Raw genomic sequence first — 24,788 nt, 5'->3', positions numbered from 1 at the left:
CAAGTGTTTGGTTGTCATCCAAGTTGCTATTCACTCTTTTTTTTAAAGAATATATGTTAAAGAAAAATGTATTTTAATTTAAATAAGATTTATAGGAATATTTTTATACAGTATCCATCGATAATTAAATTTAAAGAATATATATATATACACATTTTTAAGAAAAATTATTTTGCTATCGATAGAAATTTATTTTATTGTCATATCATACCAATAAATAAGTCGTAGGAAAATGTTTAAATGGTATGGAATACATGCATATAATAATAATAATATATAAATATAAATTAAAATTTAATAATAATAAGAATAAGATTTGAATGACTCATGTAGCATATATTAAGAAAGAACCATAGCTATCTACAATGTGTGACACCTGAAACAGGAGAAAACTGAAGATAAAAAAATATATCTCCATTGTGGAAAGTTTCCAAGTTAACAAATAAAAAACTGTTTTGAAAAAAAATATTTACTTTATATTTTAAATTATAAAAAATATTTTCCAACTTGAAGTTAGTATATAAAGAATCAAAGTCCAAGTCTAGACCGCGGACAAATTAATCTCCATACAATAATCCGAGTGACACTCCTCACTTTGTGGCCATGGCTTCACTGAGGTGCCTCCACTCAACCCACCCTCATCTTCATCGCGGTTCAGCGCTTCTCGCCATTTCGAACCGCTGCTTCAACCATTCCTCCTTGCTGAACCGGACTCTCTCCGTAAACCCTCCTCGAACCGCTCCTCCACGCGCCATGGCCAAGCCCAGTTTCTCAACTGCCCAAGACCTAGTGGCTTCTCGTAAGTTATTCCACCGATTGAACCCTATCGCTTTTTTTCTCAAACCTCCTACCCTAATCTCTCTGTGTGTGTTTGAAGCTGGCGATTTTGAATTTGCGCAGCCTCTGAAAATTGTGGAGTATCCCGACCCGAGATTGAGGGCCAGGAATAAGCGCATAGTTGCCTTCGATGATAGTCTGAAGAAGCTTGTCCACGAAATGTTTGATGTAATGTACAAGTAAGCTTTCTCCGTGTCGAAGTGTTATCTATATGTTTGCTTTAGTTGAGTAAAATTATGGTGAACTTTTGTTGTGCTTTTTTTTGTAATGGAATTGAATTATTAATGAAATGTGGAATATACAATTTTTGTACTAGAACACATAGTTGGTTCACCTCTCTGTTCATTTTATTAGTTCTGACTCCTAGTGAGATCGTGCCATTTATTGAATTTTTGGGTTTTAGTGCGTTGTGAACATTTTGATTATAAGCTATTTTGATTTTTGAATACGGTATAAGCTAATCCAAATTAAAACTTATCCTAAACCAGACTATAAGTATATTTCAATAAATGTTGTCTTACAATACAAGAGTGGTCTTTATGTAAGCAATATCGACCATATTTAAAATTTGAGGGCATTAGGGCAGTTTGCTGATTCAAAACACTATTTTGTTTTAGGACTTTTGGCTAAAACAACCCTACAGTATAAGCTAACACAAATAAAAACTGATCATAAACCTGAATATAAGCATTTTTCAATAAATGTTTTCTTACAATACAAGAGTGGTTCTTTTGTAAGCAATATCAACCATATTTGAAATTTGAGGGCACTAGGGAAGTTTGCTGATTCCAAACAATGTATTTTGTTTTAGTACTTTTGGCTAAAACAAGAGGGCGAGCCCTGGTGCAGCGGTAAAGTTGTGCCTTGGTGACTTGTTGGTCATGGGTTCGAATCCGGAAACAGCCTCTTTGCATATGCAAGGGTAAGGCTGCGTACAACATCCCTCCCCCATATCTTCGCATAGCGAAGAGCCTCTGGGCAATGGGGTACGAAGTAGAAGTAGAAGTAGACTTTTGGCTAAAACAACCCTACACTAAGATCATAGAAAAGGCCGTTTGATTTAGAAGTAGGCATGCAATATATTTTAAATTATATTGAATATAAAATAAGTTATATGAATGGATGCATTAATATTATCAATATTGTAATTGAAATAACATCTTTGCAATTTACTGAAGTGTTAACAATATTGGCTGGCTTCATTTTCCACAGAACTGATGGTATTGGTCTCTCAGCACCCCAATTAGGAATTAATGTTCAACTTATGGTGTTCAATCCAGTAGGTGAGCGTGGTGAAGGAGAGGAAATTGTTCTTGTAAACCCAAGAGTTAGCCAATACTCAAAGAAACTGACACTATTTAATGAAGGTTGCCTATCTTTCCCAGGCATCAATGCTGATGTAAAGGTCTGAAACACACAAATCCCTTGTTAAATGTAAGGTGCAACTAAAAGATTGAAGTATCTAACCAGCCTTTTTAGCATAACCATACTTCAAGGTTTGCTAAATATTGATTTTTTTCTTCCACCTATTTGGTTCTTGCTGAATGCTGAGTTCCTTGTATCATACAATCATGTTATTTTGTAAGATTGCATGATTCTGCCATTTTTAGTGGTCTGAATGAAATCATGTTCTGGAACATTTGGTGAGGTAGTCTAGGATTGGCATGATTACAAATAAAAATGGTGGTATCATGTGATTCCCTAAACCTGACCAAAAAACCAGTGGAACCCAAAGTCCATTTTCGGCTCTCCCAACCCTATTTTCTGCATTTCCCTATGAACAAAACATGTTCTCCAGCATCCTTCTTCTGCGCTTGTATTTCCCATCTGTTCTAGTGTTCCTTGTCTTCTCTAATGTGGCAGTGCTCTGTCTTTATCTGGTTCAATGCTACTGCAGGCTGGCTGAGTGTGCGGTTGGTTCCTCTGGTTCTGTTTGTTGAGTTACATTTTAGTTGGTGGAGGAAAGGCATCATGCATTCTTTGAGTTGTTTTTGGAAAGCTGAGAGACTCTTTTGTAAGGGACTGAGTCCTATGAGGGTAGCTTCCTTAGTTATTCATATAAGATTGTTCTCTGCATCAGTGTTGTATAACCAACAAATGTTTTCATTTTCAGTAGAATTCAGTATACTGAGTAACCTGCCTTCATCCGTTTGTCGGCATCTCTGGTTTGCGTTTGTTTGTCTTGCTTTTCTGGTTTGCACTCCTTTTGTCTTGTGTCTCTAGTTCCCAGTTTTCTCAATGCTTTGTTTTTTTGTTTCTTTTTTGTTTTTGTTTTTGATTTCTATTATTTTCTGAATTCGCATATCTCTGTTTACTTTGTTTTTTTCTTTGGTTGTTTTTAATTATCTAGAATTCATTAATTCTATGAGGCCTTAGGTTTTATTACCCTTAAATTCATTATGCATTTGAGGAGAATATGTTTGTTAAAATATCACTGGAGGAACTTGGAAGTTGAGACTACCTGGTTTCTATAACAGTGAAAATGAAAATTACAAGTTTCTCTACTATTCTTTATTCTATATTTTGTATCATGTTTCTTTATTTATGTTTTTTAGATATTGGCTATAGTTTTCCAGTTTTGTAATTTTATGATATTACCAAATTTTTTATAGTATTAAATTAAATTCTAAAAGACATTCATATGAAATTATTATAGAGATAAGTACTTCTGGTCAAGCTAAAGAACAAGTTGATGGCACCATAACTCCATGGAATTATGTAATAAAATTAAGATGGATTGCGGTTAAAATTTTGAAATCAAATGTAATACATGTGAAGTAAATTTTATTATGTCTTGCACTTGAGTAAAGACACACTAGTTAAAAACGATAAGAAGTGGAATTAGAGTTTGTCAAAAGATAGCTCTTTCAAGACTTGCATAGTTTAAAAAGATGGACAATGAGACTACATTAAGAGTAGAGAAGTCAAAGATAAAGTCTGTCCCTTTACCTTTAGTGTTTAATGAAAGTCAAGAGAAACATTGATGTTGATCCAATACTTCAAAAGATTGTCTTTAAAGCTATTTAGGCAACCATGTCAACTCTTTCATTCATTCAATATAAAAAGAAATAAGATGACACCTCATAGGACAGAGGACCTAACATTTGTTACTTCTAGAAAATTAATTCCAAAAATAAACGTCCAGCTGTCTAATTAATTCATAATATAGACATACAACTGTCAACACCCCCCTCAAGTTGGTGCATAGATATCCAACTTGCTTAAAAGAAACTCAAAGTTGGGCCTAAACAATCTTTTTGTAAGAATGTCAGCAACTTGCTATGAAGAAGGAACAAAAGGCATGCAAATTAGGTCAGCGTCCATCTTCTCCTTTATGAAATGTTTATCAATTTCAACATGCTTGGTTCGGTCATGTTGAACAGGGTTCTGGGAGATGCTGACTGCAGCCTTGTTATCACAATACAATTTCATTGGAAGAGTCATAAGAAGCTGCAATTCTTCTAGAATCCTTTTAAGCCATAAAATCTCACAAACACCTTGGGCCCATTGCCCTATACTCAGCCTCGGCACTGCTCATGGCCACAACATCTTGTTTTTTGCTCCTCCAAGTAACCAAGTTTCCCCAAACAAATGTGCAGTAACTAGATGTTGATTTCTGATCAGTAATAGATCTTGCCCAGTCTGCATCTGTGAATACTTCAATAGTTTGCTGTCCAGTTTTTTTGAAAAACAATCCTCTGCATGGAGTATTTTTAAGGTACCAAATGTTCTTCGTGTGGTGATTGCATGAATTGACTCACTAAACTGACTGTAAAGGCTATATCTGGACGGGTATGGGATAGGTAAATTAACCTCCCCACTAATCTCTGATATCGGGTTGTGTCTACAGGGTCTCTTTTGCCTTCACTCCGAAGTTTGTGGTTGGGGTCTATTGGAGTATTTGCTGGCCTACAACCCATCATCCCAGTTTTTTTGAGTAGGTCCATAATATACTTCTGTTGAGACACCACAATCCCCTTTTTTGATCTTGCAACCTCCATTTCCAAAAAATATTTTAGGGATTCAAGGTCTTTAATCTCAAATTCACCTGCAAGAGATGTCTTCAAATTATTTATTTCTCTATAATCATCCCCAGTAATTACAATATCATCTACATAGACAATTAATGCTGCCATCTTTCCTTCAGAAGAGTGTTTCACAAACATGGTGTGATCACTCTGACACTAAGAATATCCCAGCTTCTTAATAAACTGGGCAAATCTCTCAAACCATGCTCTAGGTGACTGTTTCAAGCCATAGAGAGACTTTTGAAGCTTGCAAATCTTTTGATTGAACTGAGATTCAAAACCAAGAGGTGAGTCCATGTAGACTTCCTCCTCTAAGTCCCTATTTAAAAAGACATTCTTTACGTCAAGTTGTTGTAATGGCCAATCTAAATTTGCAGCCAATGATAAGAGGACTCTAATGGTGTTATGTTTTGCAACAGGAGCAAAAATTTCTGAGTAATCAATACCATAGGTTTGTATGAAGCCTTTGGCAACTAGCCTGGCCTTGTACCTCTCAACAGACCCATTTGCGTTATATTTGATAGTAAACACCCATTTGCATCCCACGGTTGTTTTTTCTCTTGGTAGGTCCACCACTTTCCAAGTCTGATTTTTTTCTAGAGCTCTTATCTCCTCCAAGATACTTCCTTCTACTTAGGAACCCTTAGAGCTTCCTGTATATCTCTTGGTATTTCTATTTTTTTCAGTTCACAAGTAAAAGCTCTAAAGGTAGGAGACAATTTTTCATAAGATATAAAATTAGAAATAGGATGTTTTGTACAGGACCTTACACCTTTTCTAACAGAAATAGGAAGGTCAGAATTGTCAAAAATAGGTTCAACAAGATCAGGAACAGTAAGAACAGATTCAGATTTCACAGTATTTTGAATGGGTTGAACAAAACTAGAAGGATTCTTACCTGATGGATCCTCGGATGATTGGCAATTTCGAGAATCATTTGGTTCTATTCTTTGAGGTCTTTTTTTCCTTAAGTAAACACGGTCAAAGGGTTGGATACCTTTGTTACAAACTCTAATTGTCTCATTTTCAACTTCTGGTTTTGACAATACAGTTTCTGAAATATCATTTTCATGGCTGTCTTGACTTGAGTGGTTTGATTCACCCAAATTTTTTGCTTTTCCAATGTTTGTCTCTTCTAAATTTTCCAAAAAATCCAAACTTTCTAAGAATCTAAATTTTGTGTTTGAAAATATTGAACATCTTCCTCTTGTCTCCCCCCCTTAGACGATCACTAAAAAAAAGGAGTTTTCTCAAAAAAGGTAACATTCATAGTAACAAAGGTTTTCTTGGAAGTGGGATCAAAACATTTGTATCCCTTTTGGTTGGGAGCATAGCCAACAAAAACACATTTTTTTGCTCTAGGCTCAAGTTTCCCTTGGTTCGGTTCATGAATATGTACAAAAATAGTGCACCCAAATATTTTAAGAGGTAGAGTACACGAGAGCCTGTTATTTGGAAAAACACTTGTGAAAACATATAATAGAATTCTGAAATTCAAGATTTTGCTAGGCATTCTATTTATAAAATTTGTTCCAGTGAGAATTGCTTCACCCCAAAGATATTTTGGTGCTTTATTTTGAAACAATAATGCCCTAGCTACTTCAAGAAGGTGTCTATTTTTCCGTTCTGCCACTCCATTTTGTTGTGGAGTGTCAACACAAGAGCTTTGATGAATTATGCCATTTTCAAGAAAGAACTTGCTTAAGTGCTTGTTAAAATATTCCCTTCCATTGTCAGTACGGAAAACTTTTATTTTCACTTGAAATTGTGTTTGTATCATTTGAAAAAAAGTTTTGAATATGCTTTCAACCTCAGATTTTATTTTCATCAAGTAAACCCATGTTATTCGAGTATGATCATCTATGAAGGTTATAAACCATCTTTTTCCATTTGGTGTAGGGTTCCGACAAGGTCCCCAAACGTCACTATGAATTAAGGTGAATGGACTAGATTGTTTATAATCCTTAGGGGAATAAGAGGAACGATGATGTTTTGCAAATTGACAAATTTCACAAGAAAATAAATTTGGGTTTTTATTTTTAAAGAGGTCAGGAAATAAATGCTTCAAATACTAAAAATTGGGGTGACCTAGCCGATAATGCCATAGCATTATTTCTTCATCTTCATGAATCAGAATTGAATTGAGACAATTTTTTTGGAGTTTCTCCTTAGGACCAGACTTATCTTCAAAGAGATAGAGACCATCAACCTCTTTAGAACTGCCAATCATTAATTTAAGTCCTGTGTTAATTTACTTATAGACAACAAATTACATGATAAATTTGAAACATGAAGGACATTGTGAAGGGTTAAAGTTTTAGATACAGGAATAGAACCAACACCGGCTATAGTATAAAAGGTACCATTAGCTATTTTGACTTTTTGTGACCTGCACAAGGACTATATGTGCAAAACAATTTTGAACAGTTTGTCATATGGTCAGAGGCTCCAGAATCGATGATCCATGGAGCTTTGGAATCAGGTTTGGAACTAAGGAGAGTAGCAGAGAAAGAGATACATTTTTGAGCCAAAGAAGAGGATGGAGTCACTGACATTTTTGTGGTAAAAAGTTTATACAGGTGCTCTAGTTGTTCCTTAGTGAAGAGAGATGACTCGAAGTTGCCTTTTTGCTCCACATTTTCAGCATTTGAGGTTTGGAAAGCCCGACCCTGTCCAGTTGGTTTCTTTTTTGAGTTGGGTGGTTTTCCATGGAGTTTCTAGCAGGTTTCCTTCGTGTGCCATGGTCTTCTACAATGATCACACCAAGGTTGCTTCTTTATTTCTCCTTCTGGTTCGTGTCCTCTTGCAACCAGGGCTGAATTTTTAGCTTCTTGCGTCCTTGTACCGTTAGAGTTATTTTCCTCCTGGATTCATCCCTCCTAACTTCAGAGAACACTTCTCGCATTGATGACAGTGGTTTTCTGCCCAAAATTCTGCCACGCACCTCATCCAGTTCTTGATTTAAGTCTGCTAAAAACATGTAAACTCTATCATTCTCTTCTCTCTTCTTGAACTTGGTTGCATCATTGGGATTTTCCCAATCATCCTCATAGCACTGGTCCAGCTCTTGCCAGAGAGTAACCATGATATTGTAAAAGGTTGTGACATCCTTGTCTCCTTGTTTGGACTGCCACAACTGAGTCTCAAGCTCATAAATCTGAGAAGAGTTTTCTAGATCAGAATAGTAATTGCGGACGGCCTCCCACACATCTTTCGCAGTTGGGAGGAATAAGTATGACTTCCCAATGGAAGAGTCCATTGAGTTGATCAGCCATGCGATGATTAGTGAATTTTCTTACTTTCATCTTGGGAGAGAGGGGTCGGTCACTCCTGGTTGATAGGTATCCCCTGTCAGGTAGCCCAACTTTCCCTTGCCATCAAGGATCAGTTCCACGGATTGAGCCCATTCAACATAATTTTTACCATTCAGCTTTTGAATCACAAGCTGTAAATTGGTAGCCATGGACAGAGAATCAAATATGATAGGGGATGATACAGTTTCATTACCACCAGAATTCGTAGAAGTGGTGGAGGAATTTTCTCCAATCGCAACGTTTTTTTCCATGGCGGGATACCACAAGATCAGAGCCGAAACTCTGATACCATGTGATTTTAGGGACTGCTGGGGAGAAAAAACAATAGGAGAGGAAGAATAATTGTTGTATATTATTCAGGAATAAAAGATTTACATATATAGGCAAGGCTGCCAATTACATAATAAATGCAGAAAGGAAAGTAAATAAAAAGGGATAAGATCAAATCAGAGAGATTTGATTCTGACCCAAAATAATAATCAAATCATATCAAATCGGAATAATCTGATCTTGATCCTAATTGTTCAATCTTCTAGAAAATTAATTCCAAAAATAAACCTCCAGCTGTCTAATTAATTCTTAATATAGACATACAGCTGTCAACATGATAAGTTAATCTTTAAGCTGATTTTTTAAATTTTTGATAAAAAAACAAGGGGTGTGTCTGGTGCGTGTCAAGCTAAATGGGCCATGTTGAAGCTGAAAAACAAAATTTGGACACTGCAAAAACGTGTTTGTTGCGTGTCGGTGTTGAGGTTGTGTCGGACACCTAAACACCTCTGTCAGCCACTGTGTCCAGGTTTCATAGGTTTGCCATATTTTAATATTATTTTTATTATTTATGCTATCTTTATGGATTTTGTAGGATGTGACAATCTGTCTTACATTCCCATGACCAGCAATTTTTACTCCTCTTCCTAATTTTCATTTAAGTAGAATCTTAATGTTTGACTACTTTTTTCAAACTACTAAGTTAGAAGGCAGAAAGAAGAAACTCTGTATTCTGCAAGAAACAAATATTTAGCAGAACCGCACTCTTCTAAGGAATTGTTACATTGGTTATACTTGAGTGTTTATCGTGATGAGCTTCAATGGAAATGTGTTGCAGAGTGCTTGGTTTTCCCTTTTACCATTGTTGTGAGCTCAACTTTATTATTATGTTTTAGTATACCCAAAAGTTATGACTTCTGTGTATGTAGCTAAAGTTTTTCTTTATTGTTGCTTTCAACATGTGCTCAACTCAACTGCAGGAACATCGCCCTCTTGTCATTTGTTTCATAATTATTTACTCCTTTACTTAATTATGTGTCTCCTCATCATTGTGGTTCAGCGACCAGAATCTGTGAAGATTGATGCACGTGATATCAATGGAACAAGGTTTTCAGTCAACTTGTCTGACCTTCCTGCACGAATATTTCAGCATGAATTTGACCATCTACAAGTATGTTTTTCGACTTGGATAACTAAAGCAACTAGTATTTTAGTCTGTGCATAATACAGAATAAACATTTATATCTATATATTAAAATTCATAATAAATAAACATTTTATGAATATATTGTAATTAAAATTCATAAGAAATAAATATTTTTTTATACAAATTATATTTTAGATTTTTAAAATTTTTTACAAGGTTATTTTTAACTATTGACAATTTTTTTTTATAAAAAAGCAAGATTAAAATTCAATTTAGAGATAGAGATAAAAGATGGTAGATTGAAAGAGAGGCAATTTTTTTTTGGAAGGCAAAAGTATAGTATTATTAATATAGAAACATAACAGTACCAGAAGTACTGAGTATAACAAATACAAGGCACTCAAGGTGCCACCTTCCAAAACAAAACCCAACAAAAAACCCACCACGAAAGGAGATATTACAACTTAACCAAAGGACTCCGGAAGTTTGGTAGACCAATGGTTAAATGGAATATTGAAACCTTTCTCTCTAGCTTTAAGCCAAGACCAAGCATGAAATAAAGCATCAACCATCACTTTGGGAGGTTCAAATGGGGTGCCCTTAAACAGGAGGGAATTCCTATGCTGCCAAATAGTAATAGTTAGAGCAATCCACCATACACACCACCTACTGTGATTCCTCTGTGCCCCAAAACCATCACAGAATTGAATAAAATGTCTAGCTGGGTCATCTGAAAAAGCTCCTGTAATCCGGGTCCAACTCATGGATTCCCACCACAGCCCTATAGTCATTCTGCAATGAAAAAAGAGATGGCCAGCCTCCTCCTGGTGATTTTCACAAAGAGGACACATAGTATCCTGTAGAGCCATATTTCTCCTGAGCAAATTAGCCCTGGTAGGGAGTCTATCCCTAAACAACCTCCATGAGAACATCTCAGCCCTTGGGGAGATTTTAAGCTTCCTTAGAATCTGGAAATTCCTACTGTGCTGACCAGGGCTATTGGTAGGTATCAAGAGCCTATATGCTGACTTGGTAGAATAAATCCCAGTAGGGTCAGCTTTCCACACTATAGTATCCTGCAGCTGCTGATGAATAGAAAAAGCAGATATATCATCCATGAAAGCTATTGCTTGCTCATTCTCATGGTCGAAAAGGTTCCTTCTCCATTTAAGATCCCAGCTCCATGTATTCTGAGAAAACTTCCCCATCTTGGAGATGGGAAGGTTTTGCTATCTGCTAATCAAGAATAGTTGATTGTATTTCTGCTGAAGGCTGCATCCCTGTCCTAGCCATGAATCTTGCCAGAACCTTACCTTATCCCCACATCCAACCCTCCAGGTCATATTCTGGTGGATAATGTGAAAATCTAGCTGATGATAAAGCTTTCTAAGGTCCTTCCACCAATGGGAGTGCCAACCTTTATCTCTACCATTCTGCAAATCTGACAATCCTCCATATTTGGAGGTTAGAAGTCTGGCCCAAAGCTGCTTGTGATTGGAAGCTAAGTCCCAGATCCATCTTCCCCTTAAGGCTGCATTGAATTTGGATAGGTCTTTGATCCCCAATCCCCCATCAATCTTCGGAGTACATATGTCAGCCCACTTTACCCAAGAAATTCTGTTATGGTGTTGATTTCCCCCCCACATGAATTTCCTTTGAAGAGACACCAGTTTATCTACTATTCTTTGAGGAATCTTGAAGAAAGATAAAAGATATATAGGAAGTGCATTCAGGACAGATTTTATCAAGGTGACCTTGCCACCCATAGATAGAATTTTCTGATTCCACTTTGAGAGCTTAGCTTCAAACTTGTTGATCAAAGGCTCCCAAACCATCCTGCTGGAGGCTTTAACAGCAATAGGCATGCCCAAGTAATGGAAAGGGATGTCCAACTGTCTACAGTTCAGGAATTGGGCTGCTTCATGAGCCCAATTGGTCTGAAACCCGACAACCCCAAACTGGCTTTTTGCATAATTAATCCCCGAAACCATTTCAAAGCCCCTAAGCATGGACTTCAACACAAGAATATTATCCCAAGAAGCCTCTCCAACAAAGACTGTGTCGTCAGCATATTGCAATATGTTTATAGGCACATTTTGCTTCCCAACCAAGAAGCTTCTATATAGGTTTTTATTCAAAGCCTCTCTCATCATGCCAGTAAGGCCCTCAGCCACTATATTAAAAAGCATAGGAGTCAAAGGGTCTCCTTGTCTCAGTCCTCTAGAGGGGACTAGTTCCTTTGTAGGGCTCCCATTTACTAAAATTGAGATAGTAGCTGAGTGAAGACAAGCAGAAATCCACTTTCTCCATTTAAGGCAGAAAGAGAGACAATTAAGCATGTCAAATATATAAATAAAGATAAAGGATGATACTTTGAGATGATTGAGACTTGTAAGAGAATATGTTTTGCTAGTTGCGTGAGTAGTGTGTGAAATGCTTCTGGTGTTGGCGGTCCTACCTCAAACGGAGGTGGTCATTGGGACAATCAGATTGATGGCGATTTTTTTGTACAGCGAAAATGATTTTATCAGGCCCACAGGATGTGAGCTTCTGATAAAAAGATAATCGGAAAAAGATTTTCCCACTCTTAATTTCAAAATTTGCTGATATCCGTTGGGAATTGATTCCTCCCAAATGGGAGTCGATTCCTTGTGAGAAATCTTTGCTCAAAAATGGATTCCTTTATTTATTAATTGATTCCTTTGCGTTGGAATTGATTCCAGCAATGTGGAAATTGATTCCTTTTCCCTCATTTAGTTTTTGCGAAATTTCTTTTTGAAAAACCTTGTGCTCATATTTTAAACATCAAAATCAGTTTTTACTTATTAAATTTTTACCTTTAGAAAACCTGATTTTAAATTTATTCAGTCAGTTTGATCTCGAGTCAGGCTCAGCTAGAACTATAAAGTGTAACATAAAATGCCCAAGTCACTCTTGTCTAATTTATTCAGTCAGTTTGCTCTTATACCTAAGATAAAGGATCCCCAGGTTATTAGTGACTTTAGGCCTATTTCCCTCATAGGCTGCATATATAAAGTTATTGCTAAAATGCTGGCTAATAGGATGAGAAAGATCATGCCTCAGCTTATTGATGAAAGGCAGTCAGCATTTGTTAAAGGGAGACAGCTGCTGCATGGAGTCTTGGTGGCTAATGAAGTGGTTGAGGAGGCTAGGAGGTCTAAGAGATCCTGCATGGTTTTCAAAGTGGACTTTGAGAAGGCCTATGATTCTGTTTCTTGGCAATTTCTTCTCTATATGCTCAGAAGAATGGGTTTCCATGAGAGGTGGATAAGGTGGATCAGGGGTTGTCTCACTTCAGCTTCTGTCTGTCCTTGTGAATGGCAGCCCTACTGCTGAATTCAAACCTCAAAGAGGGTTTAGACAAGTGGATCCTTTGGCTCTTCTTTTATTTGATTTAGTGGCTAAAGGCTTGACAGGTCTCATGAGGGAAACAGTATCAAATCAATGCTTTTTAAGCTTTTTGGTGGGGAGCAATAAGGTGCCTGCGGATGTTCTTCAATACGCTGATGATACGATATTCTTTGGAGAAGCATCTATGGCAAATGTCAAAACTGTGAAGGTTATTCTCAGGAGGTTATCTCAACTGTGCTTTGCTGCAATTTCCTTTCTGTTATTTAGGACTTCCGATTGGTGTCAATCCCAAAAGAAAGGTGGTGTGGGATCCTATAATTAGGAAATTTGAGAATAGGCTGAACAGGTGGAATAAGAGAAATATATCCATGGCTGGTAGACTCACTCTTATTAATGCTGTCTTAACAGCATTACCTTTGTTCTACTTATCTTTTTTCAGGGCCCCTAAAACAGTGACTAATAGGTTATCTTCCATTCAAAGACAATTTCTGTGGGGAGGTAACCAAGAAGGAAAGAAGATTGCATGGGTATCTTGGTCACAATGCTGTGTTTCTAGAGATGTGGGAGATTTGGGGATCAAAGATCTTAGAATTCTAAATAATTCTTTGCTAATCAAGTGGAAATGGCTGATGTTTCACCAACCACACCAGCTGTGAAATAGGATTTTGATCTCTAAATATAAAGGGTGGAGAGGATTGGATCAGGGGCCTCAAAAACATCATTTTTCTACCTGGTGGGCTGACCTAAAGGTACTTAATCAACATCAAAAGCATGAATGCTGCTTCTAAACAATTCTGCTGGAAGATGGGCAGGGGTGACCAAATCCTGTTCTGGGAAGATGCTTGGGCTGAGGATGGAATTCCCCTCAAAGATCAATTTCCAGATTTATATTCAATTTCCTCTCAAAGAAATCACAGAGTGGCTGATATGGGATCCTTCTCTGAAAATGGGTGGGAATGGAATCTTCTATGGAGAATAAACCTGTTTGATTAGATGGGAATTGCTTCCAATTTCATTGATCAAATTTCAACGATCAGGTTAAATAGCAACTTGAATGACACCTGGGTTTGGAGAGCTGACATTAATGGAATCTTTTCTACTAAATCTGCCTATCAAGTTTTAAAAGAGGAGCAGGCTTCTGAAGTCCAGCACTTGGCATTCCAGAAACTATGGGATATTAAAATCCCCCCGAGAGCCTTGTCCTTTGCCTGGAGGTTGTTATGGGATAGACTTCCTACTAAGGATAACCTAGCGAAGAGGCAAATTCAAACTAACAGTGACTTATGCCCTTTCTGTCACAGCAAACCTGAGTCTGCTTCCCATTTGTTCTTCACTTGTGACAAAATTCAGCCCCTGTGGTGGGAATTCTTATCCTGGGTGAAGGAAGACAGAATCATCCATTGTAGACCAATGGATAATTTTCTCCAACATTCACCTACTGCAGGAACACAGGCTATTGCTAGAAGATGGAAAATCTGGTGGTTGGCAGCTACAAACTCAATCTGAAAACTCAGGAATGATATCATCTTTCAGAATCAATCCTTCGATATCTCTAAATTGGCAGATAGCATTCTTTTCGTTATGTGGACCTGGCTGAAGGGGTGGGAAAAGGATTTCACTGTCCCTTTTTCCCAGTGGTCCTCAGCAATGTCTTTAGCATTTATCTAATGCTACTAAGAAGGGCAGGTTTTGTGTGTTGTATTGTGATGGTTGTCTGTATGGCTAAATTTCAGAAGTCAATTCTTCATTGTAACCTGTAGTACCACTGGTACTTTTAATTATAAATATAAATTATCTTTGCAGTTCAAAAAAAAACTCTTGTCTAATTTTCTTGTTGTTTGCTTTTTCTTCATCCAAACCTTTTGAACCTAGGCAGCAAGAGGTCTTGTTCAACATGTGCTATTAAGAGTGTGTTTGTTCAAGATTTTTTCCTTAAAAAGATCACATTTGAAATATGCTAACTTGTTTGGGTAAGCATTTAAGGAAATCAGAATATAAAAAAAATATTTTAGGATTTAGGAATCTATAATGATAGGTTTTGAAAAAATCTCTAAAAACATTCACATTTTTGAACATTAAATCACTTTTTTCCCCTAAAAAGCTTAAAAAATGTGCCCTAAACTACTTTGTATATTTTCATGTATAAATGAGACCTGATGTGTACAGTGATACTCATTAAAAAAAAGGGGTTCTCACTCTACATGTGTGACACTTGTGGTGTTACTGAACCTGTTATAAGCCCACATTATTACTGTAAATACACATTTGGGGTTCACTAAGTGCATCCCATTAGTCATCAACCTTCTCTCCCTTCTCTTCTATGGATTTCTTCACTTGATTGTATGGCTAAGTTTGTTAATATCCAAACTTTTTTAACTAATTTCATGTTACGATCTGATGGTAATTGCCCATATGCTTATGTATAATTGTTGTGTCTGCAGGGAATTCTTTTCTTTGAGAGAATGACTGAAGAAGTTCTTGATGGTATTTGTGGACAGTTACAGGTTAGGAAAAACTCTCGCTGTTTTGTCACTCTGTCACTTGTGTACTTTCCTTGACTTGAGAAATACATAACGAGGAAAACATTTATTTCATCACATAAATTAGCTAGGCGGAGTTGGTGTGAGGTTTACAGTTATGTTATGTCATGCACTTACTATATGGTGGAGGTGACTGAGCTTCAGTAATCAAAACTAAAAATCTAATTTCTACTTGGGGTACTGTTTTACCTTTTTTTATTTTTGCTTCAATAACTTTTTGGTCTCTGTGGTCAAATAACAATGTTAAATGATGACGTTGAGAGTTCATTGACTTCTCATGTCATCAAGGAGTCTAACCAGGCAGTCATGTGTAATTATTTTTTAGTAAACTATGTAAATCTTCATGTGATCAAAATAATTGATGACGTCGAACTGCGGTGCCAAACTCCGTTGTGATGTAGCTAGTCAATGAGCTGCCATAGTCGCTGTTATGTCATCAATTATCACTATTACTTGACAACAGACTAAAATAAAAAGATTAAAGCTTTAAAAGACTTGAACAAAAACAAGAAACTTTAATGGACTAAAATCAAAAACACCCTATTTGACAGGGACCCAAAGTTTATTTACCCTTTTATTTTTTATTTTAGAAAAACCTTCGTGGTAGAGGGTGAGCCTTGGCAAAACTGTTAGGCTATTACCTTGTGACCTGGACGTCACAGGTTCAAATCTTGGAAATAGGATTCTACTTGACTGCATGCATCTACCCTCCCTAAACCCCACTAGGTGGGTGTTAGGCAAGAGGAATCATCTACCGTAGCTAAGCCGTTGATATGGTACAGGAGGAAGAATAAGATGAGGAGTGACCGTTAGGTTGTTGGGAGTTAGTTAGACTCTGTCAGTTCAAATCTTGGAAATAGGATTCTACTTGACTGCATGCATCTACCCTCCCTAAACCCCACTAGGTGGGTGTTAGGCAAGAGGAATCATCTACCGTAGCTAAGCCGTTGATATGGTACAGGAGGAAGAATAAGATGAGGAGTGACCGTTAGGTTGTTGGGAGTTAGTTAGACTCTGTCAGTTGTCAACTACTCGCAGGTTTGTTAGTAGTTTTGAATATATAGCAGCTTTCTTGAGATGGAGGGGAAAAAAGGGAGGAATTGATTGTATTGAGAGAACTTGAGAAGTGTCTCAGTGTTGTAAGGGAAGAGAGTGTTCTTCCTTGTGTAAAGAAAGAACTATCAATAACAGTGAATCCGTTATCTCTGCGTGTACTGTCTTGTGTTGGTTCTTGTGTGTGTCTGTTCTACCTCTAGTTGTACTTAGTAAAGTAGAGAATATTCCTAACAACTGGTCCGATTTGTTGAAGAAAGAATCTTGGATCGTGACGAGGCTCGATTCATTGCGCTGGAATCTTCGGCTGCAGCATTGAAAACAACAACTAGCGAATTGAAGGCGATGCCCATTGAGTTACAGAAATCGTCCAAAAAACAAATTGAGGTGATTGCAAAGGTGTCAAAACAGTGTGACGACATTAAAGATTTGCGCAAGATGATGAAGATGCTCATGGAATAGAAAGACATCATGTATAATGATGCCAATAATGCATCTATGGAGCAGAATAGTGGGTTGGAGGATGAGGAGTTCGCGACGGAATTGGAGCCTTTATCAACATTAGAGGATGAAGCGAGCGAGTCTGAGACAGATTCAATACTGAATTCATCACGCCATTATTGGGCGAAAGGGGTGAAAATGCCAATGTTTGAAGGAGAGAATCCATTAGGTTGGGTCGCGTGTGTGAAGTTTTTTGCCGTGCAACATGTCCAACAGAGCGCAAAAGTGAGATTGGCCTTTATCACCATGGAAGAAAACACCTTGCACCGGTTCCAGTATTGGAGGCATAAGACGAAGCGGAAAAGTTGGTCTATTTTCAAGGCAATGCTGATTAAAGTGCTATGGTGGTACCGAAAAGGGAGATACTTATGAACGTTTGGCAACGTTGCGCTAAATGGGGACCATGACTGAATTCATTGAGTAATTCGAGGTGTTGGTGGCTCAAGTCTCGGGTACAAAGGAAGCGCAATTGAGAGAACATTTTTTGGTGGGACTTTGCAAGGAGATCCGCACAAAAATTCGTCCCCGCAAACCGAAGGATCTGTCAACTCCATGGGAGTTGACGGATGATTTCGAGGAAGCTAAAAAAGAAGGGAATCTAGTGGTCGAGTTGCGTAGTCTTGGGTTTCATTTTCAACACAAGGGAGGAATGTGGATACATAGTGTTGGAGGATCCGTAACGAACACCTTTCACAACACCCAACATCATAATCGAACACTAAGAGGGGATGCGCATAGCTCTTCGAATGTAATGGCTGCAAATCAGAGTGAGTCTACGAGCTCGGGATCACGGAATAGGGGAGTCTGAAACTTGCCCTACTAGGAGTAGCTTCGCTGCTGTGAAGCAAAACTTTGTTATCATTGTGGAGGACCATGTTGCTAGTCACAAGTGCCTTGAAGAAAACCTCAGGTTGCTTATTTTGGCCGGGGATGAATGGATTAATAATGAAGAGGAGATTATAAGATTGGAAGGGGAGCTTGAGAATACAGGAGAAACAGAGGTGGAGTGCCAATGGATGGACTTATTCGTTTGCTCAACTGGTGGATTTACTCAACCACAAACAATGAAATTGGAAGGGTTGATTCAGGGTAAAAGAGTGTTGATTTTGATTGATAGTGGTGTTTGCCACAACTTTATTTCTCAAGAATTAGTGCAGCAACTGGGTTTGAAAGTGCAATATGAAGGTTCTATTGTAGAACAAAAAACAAGTGCAAGGGGTACTGGATGGATTTCCTAGTGTATTTGCTGAAAGGAAAGGACTACCTCCACCTTAGGCAGTCGATCATGCCATCCCTATCAGAACAGGAACTGATCTAATCAATGTTAGGCCTTATAGATACCCTTATCTACAGAAAAATGAAATTGAAAAGCAAGTCAGTGGGATGCTTGAGGCTGGAATTATAAGGCCTAACAACAGTCCTTACTCGAGCCCTATGATTTTGGTTAAAAAGAAAGATGGAAGTTGGCGATTTTGCACTAACTACAGGGCTTTAAATAAGGAGACTATCCCTGACAAGTTTCCCATTCCTGTCATTGAGGAGTTACTAGATGAACTAAAGGGAATTTGTTTTGGTTTTCTTCGATGACATATTGATATATAGCGCATCATGGGAACCTAAAAAGTCTAGAGAGAGAAACACTGGATGGGAGAGAGATAGGTTTAGAGGTTAGGCAGCTGAGAGAGTGAGCTTCAGGGAGGACCTTCGACGGGCCTATGCAGGAAACAGGGAAAGACACCAGCAACACTACGTTCGTTCAAATTGGAGGGATCACAAGGACATATCATCCTTCTACTTCACACGTTTTTCTAATGAAATCACTGAGAAGGAGTTGTGGCACCATTGATCTTCATACCCAATCGAAGAAACTACAATGGAAGAAGGTACGGTTTTGCTAGATTCAAGGGGTGAACGACGCTCACTACCTAGCAAGGCAGTTGGACAAGATCGTCATTGGCGAGATGAAATTATATGTTAACATTCCAAAGTATGGAAGGGAGATGCCAAGAAAGATAGCTTCAGGAATCAAACCACAGGGGCATGAGAAGAGTAAAGAAAAAGAAGTTGATTGAGCCAGACAACCACACCACCAAACAAATCCAGCTTCATACGCGGCGGTGCTGACAAGAAATACAAGGAATCCAGGGTAAAGGTTGCCTCCCAACAACCAACCCCAAAGCCGCGAAATTTCATTATCCTCGGTTCACCTTGACATAGGACCAGAAGACAAGAAATGGCTGAATGAGGTGTGGGTAGGGCGTTTAAAAAATCCTTCCATGTTCGAAAGAATGGAGGACGACCTACTGTGGGAGATAGGATTGGACATAACACCCAAGTACATAGGAAATGACTTAGTTTTGCTACTTGGCCTTACTGACGCTAGAGCAAAACAAATGATGAATGGTGGAAAAGATGGAGGCGCTTCAATGTTCTACTCACTGGAGAAATGGAGCCCGAGTCTACGCACAGGATTCAGACTAAACCTAGGTTCAATGTTGGGGTATTCCGCTTCTAGCTTGGGATACGAAACACATATAGAAGATAGTGGTTGCCATGGGAGAGATAGTGGACGTGGACGATGATGTCGAGGAAAAATAGAGGCTGGACAGAGCAAGGGTGCTCATTAAGACTCCATGGAGGCCTACAATCCAGCATATTGTTAACGTCCACATCGGCGGCGAAATTTTCAAAGTGCGCGTAGTGGAGGAATGCGGTTGCGACACCCTCGACTGCCATAGAAGACGATGTAGCTTCATGGGATCGTCGAATGAGATCAACTTCGAGGAAAGCTACCTCGACAATCTCACTCTGAGAACGACAGACATGATGGTGAACGAAGGTGAGCTGCTTGACCTGGTGGCGTCGGAATCGCGAACTGAACCATGTAGGACCACCAGCAGTCCCATTGCCGGTAACGAGGACCACGAGATCATCTCATTAACCAGCGGTAAAAGCGAGCACGACTATCCACTGGGTAAAGGAATTATCCCGCGGACGATAGACAGAAGGCAGAAAACTATCGATCCGACGGCGCGTCAGAGTAGAGAGAGAACGTCTACCTACCCAGACGCTGTTGTACCCAAACAGGGGGAGTCTCAGTACGTCGGGACCACCACCCATGCAGCAGGGGAGCAACCAAGACATGAAAATGGCAACCAAGAAAAGGGAGAGCAGTGACGCGACAGGGGCACAACTTTTATTTGAAAAAACAGCATCAGCATGTGACACTTGGATGGCTGAAGGATGTTTAAATAAAGGGATGGGCTTTTCTATTCACACCCCAAATGCGAAAATAGAACACTTGGGCTTCAGTCCACAAAATAAAACAGGGGATTCTAATAGTACATGGCAGGTTTATTCAAGACATAGGAGGTACCATAAGAAATCACAAATGGGCTACTCACACATTGCTACAGTGACAGAAACAGAAATGAGCAGCCTACATAACCAACACCTACCGGACATGGCACAAGTTGGGAATGTTCTTAATGACATCATTGTCCCCGGGAGAGAATCAGTACCACAGAAGGAAGGTGACGACGTAACCTCAGAGAACCATCAGATTTAGGAGGCAACTAATATTTGGAGCATGGCCAAACAACTGGGGGCTACAGGAGGGTTTGAACAGGATGAAATCGTTGAAAAAATAAAGTCTATGGTAGAAAGAGACATGAATGAAGCAAATAGGTTGGGAAATAGAAGCAATACTCCATGAATATTGTCTCACACAACGTCAGAGGATTAGGGAGGGGGGGTAAAATCGGCAACAATTAGAAGATTGATCAAGAAGGAGAATGCAAACATGATCTATTTTCAGGAGACAAAGAAAGAAACAATTGACTAATCCATGTGTCAAGCACTGTGGGGAGATTTTGAAGTTAGTTGGGAGATGCAACCTGCTACTAATACAGCAGGAGGCATTTTATGTCTGTGGAGTGAAAAAACCTTCAAGTTACAAAGGAAAGTCATTGGCAATGGATTTATTCTCTTAGTAGGGGAATGGCTTAAGGAGGCACAACAAATCAATTTAGTTACCATCTATTCACCATGTGACATTCAAAATAAGAGAACATTATGGTATAATGTAAAGCAGCTGAAAGATTCAATCTATGGGGACTATGGTGCATTCTAGGTGATTTCAACAACATTAGAGACCCAACGTAAAGGTTTGGCACATGTCAAAAGGGATTAGGGGATATTAGCATAAAAGAGTTCAATGATTGGATAGACGATTTGGAGGCTGTTGAGGTACCATGGTTGGAAAGAAAATTCACTTGGTTCAGACCCAATGGTGCTTTTAGGAGTAACCTGGACAAATTCTTGGTATCTCCTGAATGGCTTGGTAAATGGCCTGGAAGTACTCAACTTACATTGGAGAGAAACTTCTCAGATCATTGTCCAATCTTGCTACGGTCTAAGTTTGTAGATTGGGATCCTAAACCTTTTAGGATTCTATATTGTTGGCTATTAGACAACTCTTTCAAGGCAACTGTTCACCAATGCTGGATCTCCAATCAGCAATCGAGGTGGGGAGGTTACTTGCTCAAAGAAAAAATGAAGAGACTCAAAGAAAGGCTGAAGATTTGGAATAAGGAACAATTTGGAGATACTTTCAAGAAGGTCAAGAAGATTGAGGCTGACTTAAAGAAAATGTAGGAGGACACAATTCATAGACAGCTATCTCCCCAATAAGTGCTGACAAGGAAACAATTACAGGAAGCACTATGGGTAGCTGCTCAAGCTCATGAATCTCTATTGAGACAGAAGGCGAGGTCAAGATGGATCAAGGAAGGTGACTGCAACTCACTTTACTTTCATTTGCTGATGAATGCTAACCGTGGGAATAACTCCTTAAAAGGAGTCATGATTGATGGAACATGGACTGATGAACCACATAGAGTGAAGGAGGAAGTTAGATCATTTTTCTCACAAAGATTTCAAGAACCAGACTATCACAGACCCCGGCTTGCAGTGGGAGAACATCAGATTGAGGAAGAATTGCCAAAGGAACTACAAGCTGAAGAACAAGGGATACAACCGGAACAAGTATTGGTAACAAGAATGTTTGGTTCAGCAGGAGCAAAAATTCCACAAGTATTCATCAAGTGGAAAGGACAGCATGCTGAAGGAGCAACCTTGCAGGACAGATCAAATATGATGCAACAATTCCCTGCTTTCAACCTTGAGGACAAGGTTCTTTTCCTGGGGGGTTATTGTTAGGCAAGAGGAATCATCTACTGTAGCTAAGTCGTTGTTACAATACAGTAGGAAGAATAAGATGAGAAGGAGTGACAGTTAGGTTCTGGCAGGTTAGTTAGTAGTTTTGAATATATAGCAGTTTTTCTAAGGAGGGGGAAAATGGGAGAAATTGATTGTATTGAGAGAACCTGAGAAGTGTCTTAGTGTTGTAAGGGAAGAGAGCTCTTCCTTGTGTAAAGAGAGAAAGAACTATCAATAACAGTGAATCTTTTATCTCTGCGTGTACTGTCTTGTGTTGGTTCTTGTGTGCGTCTGTCCTACCTCTAGTTGCAGTTAGTAAAGTAGAGAAGATTCCTAACGGGAGGCTCATGCACTAGGCTTATCTTTTTTCGAAAAGCATTGGGGCAAATTCTTGCGTTACAAAAGTTTATTGTCATAAATTAGGAATAAATATTGCACTTGGAACTTGAAAGAACAGTGTTGCTTAATTTTCCATGTTTGCAATTTCCTTAGTGCATACACAAATGCAAAGGCATAATCATCTAGAATCTAGATGACATGAAAAGGAAAAATTGTTTTGTTGTTTCCCTTAATAAATGGAGAAATTCATTAAGACAACATATATATAATATATAAAACCTAAGATGTGAGCTTTGAAATTGCCATCTCAACAGCTGCATAGGCAAATTTTTAACATTTCTCCCACTTTTGTTAAGTGTATTTTTCAACTTCTAAGTTTAGTCCTTTATTTTTATCTTTTCTGAATTTGTTCCTTTATCTCTTCTTTTAGTTTCTATTTGGTCCTTTGGTTTTAGTGAAGTAAGAGTGACACAAACTAATCATTGAAGACAATTTATCACATTTCTAATTGTTTATTTCATCTGTCGGACAATATGGAGATCTATCATGCCTACATTGAGTACACAGAAATTGAATTCTGGAGAAAGAATGTTAATAAACGTTCTGGTAAAATTATTACAGGCCCTAGAAACAAAGTACGAGGGAATGACTGGACTCTCAAGCCCTGAAAAGATAGAAAACCGCAGGAGGAGAAAGGTCGCTGTTGGTTTTGGGAAACGATGATCTTCAAGGTCTTTGTGATGATAAATTTTATTTTTTTCCATTCTCATTGATATTTAGTATTTACATTGAATTGAAAACTGCTTCTTGCTTAATTTGCAGGTCAATATTAGGCATAATACTGAATGCACACTTGACAGACATTTCAAGTTTGAACTTCATAAAAAGATGAAGCATAGATTACAGGTACTGCATATGGTTGGTTATGCTGGAGATGTATCATTTATATGTATATAGAAAATGAGCTAGTGACTCTGATTATCATTATACTTAATCGAGTTTTCTCTGGGTGGACTTCCTTGTCTAGGTGCAATTGTTTATGAATAGTCATTGGAAGGCATCTCTATTGTATCCATGCCATTGAGTTGTTCATGTTGCCCTGAAGGGAACAACTGTCTTGAAGGGCTATAATAATATTCGGGCGGGCGTGCATGTGTGTAAAAAACAAATTAGTTACAAATTATTAACTTTTTTTTATTATAAATTATCTTGCGATAAATTACTTATGGATTACTTGTTAATATTTTTGTAGTTAATTGTAATTCATAATATTAATCATATTTTGATGGTAAGGATTAAAAGAGAATCAAAATATAAACTATAAGATTAAAAATATTACTTTCAAATTATAAGGACTATAAGATAATTAAAATATAAATTATAAAAACTAAAAAAATCAATTTTAAACTAAAAAGGATTAAAATTATGAAACTATAGAAACAAATGAGTAATTAAATGTATTATAAAAAATATAACTAAATTTATAAAAAAAAACATTAAAAATGATTTTTTAAAAATATTTTTAGGTTATACCCGCAACATCAATCACCACGACAATCACAAACTACCAATGAAAGAGGAGTTCAACCAAATTAGACACAATAATGAAGGAGGAGCTCTACCACCAATCATGACAATGAATGGTGTATCAAGAATAAAAAGGAAGAAGAGAAGTTAGCATTGATAGTTTTGGACATTTAAAGAAAGTGTTAAACAAGATATTATTATATAAATTTTTTTAAAAAAACTAAATATTAAGTTATACCAAATATTTATCATTGAAATTTACTTTAATAGATTTTAGACTTTTTTATAAAATAAATAATTAATGTCATTTTTTATTACAAAATCATCTAAATTATATTTCTCTCTCAATTTTTTTTGTCGGGTTCATTTCTGTTTGTAAAAACTAAGAATGATTTTGTGTTAAAAAATACTTGAGATTTGACAATCTTTGAATTAAAATTGTTGTTGATGATAACGAGAAAGGACATAAATAATATTTATTATAACCATTTGAAGGAGAATTAAACCTATCAAATTAAAAAATATAATCATCCTTTCAAACTTTCCCTTTGAATGAAATATTTGTGATTTTTTAAAATTGTGTTTTGCTAAAGGTAGCAAAAAGTTTTAAACTTCACAAACACATTATTCAACTCTCTCG

The 24,788-nt window shown here is 37.6% G+C and overlaps 1 protein-coding gene across 4 annotated transcripts; it reads left to right on the top strand.

Annotated features, from left to right (window-relative positions):
• The first annotated feature begins 531 nt into the window (after positions 1-531).
• Positions 532-23,847, top strand: LOC100527799 (pep_deformylase superfamily protein). Of its 4 annotated transcripts, XR_419701.4 has the most exons (8): positions 547-799; positions 878-1,016; positions 2,050-2,242; positions 9,510-9,620; positions 15,410-15,472; positions 23,243-23,352; positions 23,444-23,527; positions 23,649-23,681. XR_419701.4 is itself a non-coding variant. In NM_001250655.2 (7 exons), the coding sequence occupies exons 1-6, from the start codon at positions 604-606 to the stop codon at positions 23,342-23,344; spliced, it is 804 nt and encodes a 267-aa protein (NP_001237584.2). In that variant the 5' UTR covers positions 532-603; the 3' UTR covers positions 23,345-23,352; positions 23,444-23,847. The 4 variants fall into 4 exon arrangements, 2 of the variants coding, with proteins under 2 accessions (NP_001237584.2, XP_006603690.1); NM_001250655.2 differs by having other exon boundaries at positions 532-799; positions 23,444-23,847; XR_005889831.1 differs by lacking the exon at positions 9,510-9,620.
• Positions 23,848-24,788: the final 941 nt, after the last annotated feature.

This window comes from Glycine max, chromosome 19 (genome assembly GCF_000004515.6).
Source record: "Glycine max cultivar Williams 82 chromosome 19, Glycine_max_v4.0, whole genome shotgun sequence".
Taxonomy (NCBI): domain Eukaryota; kingdom Viridiplantae; phylum Streptophyta; class Magnoliopsida; order Fabales; family Fabaceae; genus Glycine; species Glycine max.
Note: the sequence above shows the minus strand (reverse complement) of the source record. Positions and strands in the feature narration are given on the sequence as shown.

What these genes read in the sequence shown, in the direction of transcription:
- LOC100527799 (NM_001250655.2), top strand. Translation starts at nt 604, where the DNA reads ATGGCTTCACTGAGGTGCCTCCACTCAACCCACCCTCATCTTCATCGC. An exon ending in ATGTTTGATGTAATGTACAA is followed by an intron (nt 1,017 to 2,049) that starts GTAAGCTTTCTC and finishes CATTTTCCACAG; the next exon opens with AACTGATGGTATTGGTCTCT. An exon ending in ATGAATTTGACCATCTACAA is followed by an intron (nt 9,621 to 15,409) that starts GTATGTTTTTCG and finishes TTGTGTCTGCAG; the next exon opens with GGAATTCTTTTCTTTGAGAG.